Source organism: Oncorhynchus keta, chromosome 4, assembly GCF_023373465.1.
Source record: "Oncorhynchus keta strain PuntledgeMale-10-30-2019 chromosome 4, Oket_V2, whole genome shotgun sequence".
Classification (NCBI taxonomy): domain Eukaryota; kingdom Metazoa; phylum Chordata; class Actinopteri; order Salmoniformes; family Salmonidae; genus Oncorhynchus; species Oncorhynchus keta.
Window position 1 is genome coordinate 48366465 of NC_068424.1, and position 12285 is coordinate 48378749.

Here is a 12285-nt window from a genome sequence, read left to right on the forward strand (position 1 = left end):
TGTAAACCTCATCCCCACTGTAAAGTATGATGGGAGCATCGTGGTTTGGGGCTGCTTTGTGTCTCAGGGCCTGGACATCTTGCTATCATTGACGGAAAAATGAATTCCCAAATGTATCAAGACATTTTGCAGGAGAATGTAAAGCTATCTGTCTACCAATTGAAGCTCAACAGAATGAGTGATACAACAGGACAACGACAAGTGGCATGACCTCAAGAGAGCAGTTCACACCAGACATCCCAAGAATATTGCTGAACTGATACAGTTTTGTAAAGAGGAATGGTCCAAAATTCCTCCTGACCGTTGTGCAGGTCTGATCCGTAACTACAGAAAAGGTTTGGTTGAGGTTATTGCTGCAAAAAGGAGGGTCAACCAGTTATTAAATTCAAATGTTCACATCCTTTTTCCACTCTGCACCGTGAATGTTCAATAAAGACATGAAAACGTATAGATGTTTGTGTGATGTTAGTTTAAGCAGACTGTGTTTGTCTGTTGTTGTGACTTAGATGAAGATCAGATCAAATGTATGACATATTTATGCAGAAATCCAGGTAAATCGAAAGGGTTCACATACTTTTAGTTGCCACTGTATGTGTGTCAATTGAAAGAGTTCATCATTGTAAAAAAAAAAAAAAAAACGCTTAACATTTTCATTCAAGGACAACAAAACAGAATAGAGACTCAAGATACTGTATTTTTCACTTGTATGGGGAAAATATTGATTAAAAAAAGATTGTATATTTTGATCTTGAATTAAAAGGAATAAACTGGATATTGTGTTTGATTCATTCTGTTTTGTTAATCAGTCTGGACCATGTGATTTTATTGAGCTGATCAAATATGATTTGTTCCGTTGTTAACTCAATGACATGCACCCAAGCAAGACCGAACATCTGGCGACAACGTCATTCTGTGTCCGTACGCACTGGCAAGGGCACCGCCACACACTGCGCAAACAGTCTGCTTATGCATTGTGAAAATATACTGTGGACACACACACACACAACCTGAGGAGTACAATGGCAAACAGGATTATGGAGTCAACTAGCTAACTTGTCGAAACATTCCGATACATTTTTGTTTTGTAGAAATATAAGCTTGACATGGGCATGGTCTAATTGATTTTTAAAAAACAAAAAGATATAAGATTAGCTTTTTTAATTTACCATAAAATCAACGGTTTTTTTTCTGGTTGCTTATCAAAGTTAGTCGGCTAACTGATTAATCCTGCTTTGTAGTATGCCCCTCTGGGCAAATGTGGGCCGATAGATATTGTGTAGGCCTACTGTACACACATTCTGACAGTCATCCACTGATGACACAGACAAGCACAATGCACACACACAAGCATGTATCAGTCATTTATAATTCCTCCATTCCACTCAATCAAACAAATGGCAGCTAGCAACCCTACCTACGTAACCGAAACATCCTGAAAAAACTGTTCAGACTTCCCTCAAAATCTGTGCATTCAGACCTTGTTCAGTGTGTGTGTGTGTGTGTGTGTTTGTCTATTTGTGTACTGTACGTGTGTATATGTATGAAAACTAAAGTCTACACACATGACGTTATGGGAACATTGTCACAATGTGATTGTTCTACAATGAGTTGATCAAAACAAGCATTGTGATTGGTTGAGACACATTCTAAGTCATACTAAAAAAAAAAACAGTTTAGCACGGGTAAGCCCAGTGGTGGAAAAAGTACCCAATTGTCATACGTGAGTAAGAGTAAAGATACCTTAATAGAAAATGACGCAAGTAAAATTGAAAGTCACCCAGTAAAACACTACTTGAGTTAAAGTCTAAAAGCACACTACGGTGCATTCGTAAAGAATTCAGACCCATGACTTTTTCCACATTTCGTTACGTTACAGCCTTACGTTACAGCCTTACTCTAAAAAAAAATAATAATAACTAATCAATCTACACACAATACCCCATAATGGCAAAGCGAACACAGTTGAGACATTTTTGCAAATCTATGAAAAAATGTTATACATAAGTTTCCAGACCCTAACTGAGCTCAGGTCCATCCTGTTTCCATTGATTATCCTTGAGATGTTTCTACAACTTGATTGGAGTCCACCTGTGGTAAATTCAATTGATTGGATATGATTTGGAAAGGCACACACCTATCTATGTAAAGGTCCCACAGTTGACAGTGAATGTCAGAGCAAAAACCAAGCCATGAGGTCGAAGGAATTGTCCGTAGAGCTCAGAGACAGGATTGTGTCGAGGCACAGATCTGGGGAAGGGTACAAATATATTTATGCAGCATTGAAGGTCCCCAAGAACATAATGGCCTCAATCATTCTTAAATGGAAGAAGTTTGGAACCCACGAAGACTTTTCCTAGAGCTGGACGCCCGGCCAAACTGAGCAATCGGGGGAGAAGGGCCTTGGTCAGGGAGGTGACCAAGGACCCAATAATCACTCTGACAGAGCTCCAGAGTTCCTCTGTGAAGATGGGAGAACCTTCCAAATGGACAACCATCTCTGCTGCACTCCACCAATCAGGCCTTTATGGTAGAGTAGCCAGACAGAAGCCACTCCTCAGTAAAAGGCACATGACAGTCCACTTGGAGTTTGCCAAAAGGCACCTAAATGACTCTCAGGCCATGAGAAACAAGATTCTCTGGTCTGATGAAACCAAGATTGAACACTTTGGCCTGAATGCCAAGAGTCACGTCTGGAGGAAACCTGGCACCATCCCTACGGTGAAGCATGATGCCGGCAGACCTTTTTCAGCGGCAGGGACTGGGAAACAGGATCGAGGGAAAGATGAACGGAGCAAAGTACAGATAGATCCTTGAGGAAAACCTGCTCCAGAGCACTCAGGACCTCAGACTGGGGAGAAGGTTTACCTTCCGACAGGACAAGAAATAGTGCACATGGAACCGATCTACTTCTTCTTAGACTTGCTTTCAATGAGAATGACAGTGTATGGGCACGGCGAGACCCAGATGCAGACACGGGAGGCAGATGGAGTCTTGATATTTATTAAACAATCCAAAAGGGGCAGGTCGTGGACAGGCAAAAGGTCAAAACCAGTGCAGAGTTCTGGGGGTACAGAGTGGCAGGCAGGCTGGAGGTCAGGGCAGGCAGAATGGTCAGCCAGTCGGGTACGGAGTCCAGAAAACAGGCAATGGTCAAAAACCGTGAGGACTAGCAAAAGAGAATAGAAGCAGGAGTACGGGAAAAACGCTGGTGGACTTGAAAAACATGCAAGACGAACTGGCACAGAGAGACAGGAAACACAGGAATAATAAGCGACACCTGGAGGGGGTGGAGACAATCACAAGGTGAAACAGATCAGGGTGTGACAGACAGATCTATAAATCACATTTCTATGTGAATTTTGTCGGGTCGCCCAAAAAGTTACATATTGCAGCTTTATAAGTTAATCTTCCGGCCTTATGTGGTATTCAGTCACGAAGATGCACAATGGGGGGAAAAACACATGCATGCACACATAAACACACAAACACAGCTCTCCAACCCAAAGCTGAACAGTCCTATTTCCATGGCAACTAAGGTTGTCTCGAGTGTGCTTTTCCCAGTACACAGAAATACTATTTATTTTATATATTCAGTGCTCTTATTCAACTTTCCCTCTATTTGTCTGACCTCCAAGGGTCTTGCCCAATTATACCTTGTGTGACAGTAAACCTGACACCCTCTCTCTGGTGTAGTTTGGATTGTCCCCCATGAGTTGTCGATGAGTGTCATTTCCTGTCAAGAACTCGTATACCTCCTGCGTCTCGACCTGTTGCTTCGGCCTGTTGTTTCAGAACTTTTACTTTGTTTTATTTGTATTTTTAAAATATTTCTTTCTTAAGTGTTTGTGTCAACACCTGCTACCAACTTGCCAGCTAGCTAGCTAGCTCGGTTGCAATGGAGCCCGCTTCGCCTGGAATAGCGAACAAATGTTTCCAGCACTGTAGAAGCGGTTTAGCTTAGCAAACAAAGCTCACGTCTGTGCGAACTTATGGGGAAAACGCAAATTGGAACTTTCTCATTCTTTACTCCTATGGCTGGATGCTGCTCGGGCCTGTTTCCCTGCCTTGTCATCTCTTACTATCTGAATGCCCTGTGCTTCCTGGAACTTGCCTGCCCAGGAGGTTGTCTCCATCTGCTTCTCTTTCTCCATCTTGTAGTGAAGTAGACGGAGAACAGCAGGAAGGTTGCTCCAATTAGCTCTGGTCCCATGTCACAAGTCGCGGAAACCAAAGCCAGCGGCTTGCTGCTAAGTGGACGGGAGTGACTGTGAGAGGTTCGGCGCAGATTGACATAAGGAATAGCTTTACTGCACTGGTGCCTGATCTACCTGCACCTCCATCGCTGGGATTTCCTGTGTCCTGTGTCTGCGAAGGCGGTGCTGACTCCAACTACGCTGACTCCAACTACGCCGACTCCAACTACGCCGACTCCAACTATGCTGACTCCAACTACGCCGACTCCAACTACGCCGACTCCAACTATGCTGACTCCAGCAACGGCTTCGTCGTGGAGTTCTTCTCTTATCCCTCTCCCTGGATCTGACAGGGCACTGCCTGCTGTGGGAGGTCTAAACATATCGCCGGGAGCAGTGGGCGTATGCTATCCTGCTTTACGTTGGCCCGTGAAAGATTCAACAAATTGTGTAAGGGGTAGGAATGGGCGGATTCCTCCATTCCCTTCTCCAGCCATTGTATTGGGCACTTCAACAGTGAGAAATGCCTCAGTCACTGTGGCAAAAACGTTGTGCTGTCCAGGAGCACAAGTACAAGACATCGATAAGCTGCTTGTCAGGATTTGGCCAGGGTTGTTCCGGTTTTTGGTCACTAGATGCCCCCATTGTGCCTTTTGACCTTTTGTTTTCCCTTGATCCCCATTATTATTTGCACCTGTGCCTCGTTTCCCCTGATTGTATTTAAACCCTTTGTTTTCCTCAGTTCTTTGCTCTGTGTTTGTATGTTAGCACCCAGCCCTAGTACTCTGTGAATTCTTGTTGATCCCGGTGGACTCTCTTGTGGAATTCTGTTTTTTGTTCTTGTTTGTTTGTTTTTGAGTATCTTTTGAGGCTTTTTGTGCTATACCTTCCACCTTGTGGATTTACCTTTTTTGTCTTGGAGGATTACCTTTGTTCTTGTGGAATTCCTTTTGAGGTTGTGGAGTTACATGTTTTCCTGAAGAACTTCACTTTTTACTTCATTAAATACACCGTCTCAATTACTGCTGTGTCTGCCTCATCTTCTGGGTTCTGCCGACTATTCGTGGCTCAGTCGGTTAAGTGACTGTTTCTCACTCCGGAGACCCGGGTTCGTAACCGGGTCCTGACACTGCTCCCATACATTTGAAACCAGTATTAGGAAATTGAGTCGATCATAGTTCATGTGTGATTCAATGACATTATGAAGGACAGCCCAGAACAGCTGAAGACGGATTTTAAAGAACTGAAACACCCCATAATATCTGGCCCTCTGCTCTCCCTAAGTCATGGCATTGAACGTTTCAGCAGACTTATATCCCTCCATAACTGGCTATGAAACTATTGCAGCTCTGTGGGTGTAACATTTATTGACAATTATTATACCTTCTGGAAACAAAGCTCATTTTATAAGGAGGATGGGATCCACCCAAATCATTTGGGTTCCTGGATTCTTTCACAGAATTAGAAGGCTACTTAAGGACAATGACTTATCAATGACCCAAGCCCAGCTCATTTCTTCTCTACCATTGTGTTGCTGAGTTGTCATAATGCTACAGCAACTGTACATTATCCCAGGGGCGTTGGAAGACACAATGTAAGTAACCTAATTTATGTCCCTCTAACTGCCATGAATGCCTCTGCTGATCCCACAGCTATTGTATGCAGTAATAATGTGCCTATGAACCAGCTCACCCTGCACTAACATAAATAACACCAGCATGTCTACTTCCGCTAAGCTTCCCGGTAAAGCAACGAAAACAATCAAGCATCCCAGAAAAGTGCTAAAAATAGCCCACGTTAACATATGTAGCCTAAGAAACAAGGTTCATGAAGTCAATAACTTGTTAGTAACAGATGACATTCATATTCTGACTATCTCTGAAACTCACTTAGATAATACCTTTGATGATACAGTGGTAGCAATACATGGTTATAACATCTACATAAAATACAGAAATGCCAATGGCCACGACCGGGAGGTCCGTGGGGCGACGCACAATTGGCCTAGCGTCGTCCGGGTTAGGGAGGGTTTGGCCGGTAGGGATATTCTTGTCTCATCGCGCACCAGCAACTCCTAGGTTGCCAGGTACACTGCGTTTCCTCCGACACATTGGTGCGGCTGGCTTCCGGGTTGGATGCGCGCTGTGTTAAGAAGCAGTGTGACTTGGTTGGGTTGCGTATCGGAGGACGCATGACTTTCAACCTTCGTCTCTCCCGAGCCCATACGGGAGTTGTAGCGATGAGACAAGATAGTAGCTACTAAAACAATTGGATACCATGAAAATTGGGGAGAAAAAGGGGTAACATAAAAAATAAAAAATGCCAATGGGGGAGGTGTCATGGTCTATATTAAGAACCACATTCCTGTAAAGCTTAGAGAGGATCTCATGTTAAATACTGTTGAAGTAATATGGCTACAGGGTCCATCTGCCTCACCTAAAGCCCATTATTGTGGGAAGCTGCTATAGACACACTCTACACACATCAAATCAAAGTTTATTTGTCACGTGTGCTGAATACAACCTTACAGTGAAATGCTTACTTACAGGCTCTAACCAATAGTACAAAAAAAGTATTAGGTAAACAATAGGTAGTTAAAATAATAAAACTACAGCAAAAAGACAGGCTATATACAGTAGCGAGGCTATAATACAGACACCGGTTAGTCAGGCTGATTGAGGTAGTATGTACATGTAGATATGGTTAAAGTGACTATGTACATTGTAATATTGATGAATGGTGGTATTATACATTTTGTATTGTAGATATGTAGTGGTGTAATAATATTATATGATGTACTGTTATCTTTTGCTTTATGTGCAATGTGCCTTAATTTGTCTGCCTTGGCAGCAGCTAAAAGGGATCCCTAATTAATACAAATGCAAACCTCTTCATCCATCGGTAAACTCCATTCCCTGAGGTTTGGTAAACATTCAGTACTCTTCTGCCCTGATACTTAGCCTACCGCACGACACTCAATCAACAAATACTTTTCGAGAAATGAGATACAGTTGAAGTCGGATGTTTACATACACTAAGGTTAGAGTCATTAAAACTCGTTTTTCAACCACTCCACAAATTTCTTGTTAACAGACTATCGGTTTGGCATGTCGGTTAGGACATCTACTTTGTGCATGACACAAGTAATTTTTCCAACAATTGTTTACAGACAGATTATTTCACTGTATCACAATTCCAATGGGTCAGAGGTTTACATACACAAAGTTGACTGTGCCTTTAAACAGCACATTCCAGAAAATTCCAGAAAATGATGTCATGGCTTTAGAAGCTTCTGATAGGCTAATTGACATCATTTGAGTCAATTGGAATTGTACCTGTGGATGTATTTCAAGGCCTACCTTCAAACTCAGTGCCTCTTTGTTTGACATCATGGGAAAATCTAAAAAAAAAAATCAGCCAAGAACTCAGAAAAAATGATAGACCTCCACAAGTCTGGTTCATCCTTGGGAGCAATTTCCAAACGCCTGAAGATGCCACGTTCATTAGTACAAGCAATAGTACGCAAGTATAATCACCATGGGACCACACAGCCATCATACCGCTCAGGAAGGAGACGTGTTCTGTCTCCTAGAGATGAACGTACATTGGTGCAAAAAGTGCAAATAAATCCCAGAACAGCAAAGGCCCTGGTGAAGATGCTGGAGGAAACAGGTACAAATGTATCTATATCCACAGTAAAACGAGTCCTATTTCGACATAACCCGAAAGGCCGCTCGGCAAGGTAGAAGCCACTGCTCCAAAACCGACATAAAAAAGACAGACTATGGTTTGCAACTGCACATGGGGACAAAGATCGTACTTTTTAGAGAAATATCCTCTGGTCTGATGAAACAAAAATAGAACTGTTTGCCCATAATGATCACCGTTATGTTTGAAGGAAAAAGGGGGAGGCTTGCAAGCCGAAGAACACCATCCCAACCGTGAAGCATGGGGGTGGCAGCATCATGTTGTGGGGGTGCTTTGCTGCAGGAGGGACTGGTGCACTTCTCAAAATATATGGCATCATGAGGGAGGAAAATTATGTGGATATATTGAAGCAACATCTCAAGACATCAGTCAGGAAGTTAAAGCTAGGTCACAAATGGATCTTCCAAATGGACAATGACCCCAAGCATACCTCCAAAGTTGTGGTAAATGGTTTAAAGACAACAAAGTAAAGGTATTGGAGTGGCCATCACAAAGCCCTGACCTCAATACTATAGAAAATGTGTGGGCAGAACTGAAAAAGCATGTGCGAGCAATGAGGCCTACAAACCTGACTCAGTTACACCAGCTCTGTCAGGAGGAATGGGCCAAAATGCACCCAACTTATTGTGGGAAGCTTGTGGAAGGCTACCCGAAATGTTTGCCCCAATTGAAACCATTTAAAGGCAATGCTACCAAATACTAATTGAGTGTATTTAAACTTCTGACCCACTGGGAATGTGATGAAAGAAATAAAAGCTGAAATAAATCCTTCTCTCTACTATTATTCTGACATTTCACATTCTTAAAATAAAGTGGTGATCCTAACTGACCTAAGACAGGGAATTTTTACTAGGATTAAATATCAGGAATTGTGAAAACCTCCTCCCCCTCTCTCAGGTATTTGTTGCATTGTCTTTCTCTCCTTCTATGTGTGTGTGTGTGTGTGTGACCAGGTGACACTGGAAGCAGTTTAGCAGCGTGTAATTAGCTGTGTGCTTATCTCTTCTCTTCCTGCTTGGTCCCCAGGCCCCCTACAGCCTACTAGTGACCCAGCCAAAACCACCCTCTAATCAACAACAGGTACAGAGCAGACACTTACCATGCTCTGTTATTCACCTCTGCTACTTGTTTGTGATATTTAAAGAGAAGGTCATGTGGTGCTGTGGGGTACATGCTAACAAGGCAGCTCTGGTCCCTCTGCCTCATGGCTTACTGGAGCGAACTCCTACGCATCCCCCCGTCCCCGTCCCGATCGCAGCAGTTTTAGGAAGCCAAAATGGCATGGTCCTTGTTGTATTGATTTTGCACTGTAAACAAACTGGTCCATGGTCAGTGTTGATGTTAGGAGGTTAATGGAAAGGGTGAGAGCAAGGAGAGCTGACCTGAGATCAGCCCTTATGGGAGATGGCTGGCTTCTTGTATGGCTTGACTCAGCAAAACATATTTCTGAAGAAAGAAAAGAGCACAATCCACTCTGCTTTTACCAATCATGTCAAAGTGGGACAGAAACATTTCTATGCATTCAATAATACATTTGAGCCTTTGAACCAAATATTCTGGTGTGGATGTGATTTCCATAAGAGCACTGTGGTAAAAAAAAATATGTCTCTCATAGAAACAGAAACGTTTTTGTTTTTTCAAGTGTCATGTTCCGGAGCCTTTTCATTTGGAGATGTGTTCCTTGTCTTGATTGTTGTGGATGTGAATGGCTCTGGCTCTGTAACAGATGAAAATAAAATTTCATATTTCTGAGAGGATAGTCAAGTGACTAATTGTACAGAGCCCCCATTCAGCCAGGGCTTTTGATGTACAATACATTGAAGGAAAATCATCATTTGCCCAGTCATTTCCAGCAGAGGTGAAAAGAGGAGGCAGAGGAAAGAAAGGAAGATCATTATGAAAATTGAGACGGGGATACCGTAATCGTTGTTTGCGTGTATCTTGACTGCAGTCAGACAAGAATCATCAGAGAAGAATAGGAGCCCAATGCAGCATGTTTGAAGCCATGTAACCACTAACAGAGGACCTGCCACATTACCCTACATTACCCCTGCTATCAGACTAGGCATTCAAAATCAGTTCCCAGATATTACAGACAGAGCAAGTCAACACTAACATCCATCTTTTAATGGGAAAAGGCGAGTTTCGACTTAGGTTGCCAATGAAACAATGTTAAGTGTGTGAATCAATTAAAACTCAGCAAATGACGAATGAGGGTCATGTGTGTGTCAAGTATTTTATCAAAGCAGCAGTGTCTGTCTGTATCCGGCTGTTATCAGCCGTTGTGTTTTGGGTCTGGTCTGTGTGCTCTAGGTTGGCAGCAGGGACACTCAGTTCTGATGGAGGTAAGCTGTATTGCGGCTGAAGGGAACTAAGGGCTTTGTGTACACAGCACACATTGAGAGGCCTGATCATGCACACTCTACATCACCTCTACATCAATTGAGGTGTCTTTTGCGTCACGACCCACGATAAGGGTTGAACGGTGAAAAAAAACGTACACAGACCAAAGCATAAGTAAAATATAGAATCTTGGCAGTGGAGAGAGAATTTTTCCATTTTAAAGCAACAGTCAGCAGTTGAAACAATAACAAAGTGTTTTCTCTGCTACCTGTTTCAGTAAAAAGCTGAGGGATGGGGCTGGAGAAATGTAACCACTCTCAATTTCACATACAGCGCAATGGAGGCAAGGACTGAAACTTTTTTCATCTATATAGTGTTTGTTTAGATTTACAATGTTTACAAACATCGGGGTACATCAGTTGAACTTAGCTCATGATGCATTTATAGGTTTTATTCTTTAAGAATCAATGGGTGCACATCATTCCTTTATAAGTCCAAACATTGTATGTAGCTACTACAGATTGCCCCTTTCAAGCTAATTCTATACATTTTGTCATGGAGCTCAAATAAATGTTGCACTTTTTTCTGCAATTCAATACATTTTGCCATGGAGCTGAGAGAAGAATGTTCTGTTTTTAAGCTAAATTTCTGCAATTCTATGCATTTTGACATGGCTAATGCCTATGCTTTAAACATTCTAACAAAATCATTGGGGGCCTGATTGTCTAGCTTTAATTTTGTTGATTGTAAGTTCTCAAAGACTTTAGGCTATTATTTAAAAAATATATATGTAGGTCCATTATCTTTTTAAAATACTTTTAATTTGGTTTAAGTTGTTGAAGTTTACATTGAAAGAGTTTTTTCCATTCCAAATGTAAATAGATAAAAATGTCATACCGCAATCCACCTGGACCCATGCCGCGACCCACAGTTTGGGAACCATTGCTCTACAGTATGTCCCCCACACACGCACCTCTGTCCCTGGCCTGTCAGCTTTGTCCCTGGCCTGTCTGTAAGCACAGTAATAGGGCTATTAGAAGACATTCCCTCTCGCCTCTATTAAATGACTGTAGTGAGCTGAATGTGGGTCTTGAAATGATGTTGCTGCCTTCCCAAGATGTAATACCCATCCAATTATAGAAACACACAGAGGCACTCATATCTCTCAGACATATCCTCTGGCTCCAGTGGTATTATTTCATTTGGGGGAAATTGCTATTGAAAGTAGTGTGATGTTTAGGTTGAGATCACACACATTTAGGAGAAGTGTATCCTACTGCGACACTAAAACACCCGAATCCAGTTTTGGTGGGAGAACGTTACGTCTGCTAAATGACTTAAATGTAAATGTAATGCAAATGTAATGTAGAACGTTACAGTATTTGAGGAAAGTCAAAACATTGAATGAGGCACATGAGGGATTATATCACAGAGTCAAAGTCGAAATTCCTTCCAAACACACTGCATGGCACTGCAGCGCTCCAGTGAGCGGCACCCAGCGGCGGGAAGTGGGTGGATGTGTGTGCTGCGTACGTAATCCCTGTCGACTCGTCCTCAGCCCCCGCTGGGGACGATTATGTCTCATCGCAAAAAGCACTCCTGAACAATCGCACTGGCCTCTCTCTCTCTCTCTCTCTCTCTCTCTCTCTCAGGACGGTCTCAATAACCTCTCTGTTCCCTTGTAAAATATTTCACAAGACAAAGACAAAAACAGTTTTCATATTTATTGTGAACATGATCCCTTGCTGATCCATCAATTGACGTTTGTCTTTCTTTCTTTCTTGGATGCGTGTGTTAATAAGAAAGAGCCATAGAAAGAGAGAGAGACAATGAGAGAGCCGAGTGTGTCAGAGAGAGAGAAAGAGAGAGGGAGAGAGAGAATCACTCAGATTGGCACGGTCCCTAATGAAGCCCTCTTCAGTACTGCTGGGTGAGAATTCTAATGCAGTGTTGATTCAAAATTGCATTGTCAGAGGTTACCAGCTAATGAGCAGAGCTGTATAATGAACACAATTATCTACGGAGCAAGGCATCTTTGAAC

At 42.5% G+C, this 12285-nt stretch overlaps 1 protein-coding gene across 1 annotated transcript in view; it reads left to right on the forward strand.

The window, feature by feature from the left end:
* Nucleotides 1–4543, forward strand: part of LOC118373811 (short transient receptor potential channel 7-like) — a 63277-nt gene extending 58734 nt beyond the window's left edge. The window contains exon 13 of the mRNA XM_052518246.1: nt 4374–4543. Within this exon, the coding sequence (XP_052374206.1) occupies nt 4374–4543 (170 nt within the window). The remainder of the gene's footprint in view (nt 1–4373) is intronic.
* Nucleotides 4544–12285: the final 7742 nt, after the last annotated feature.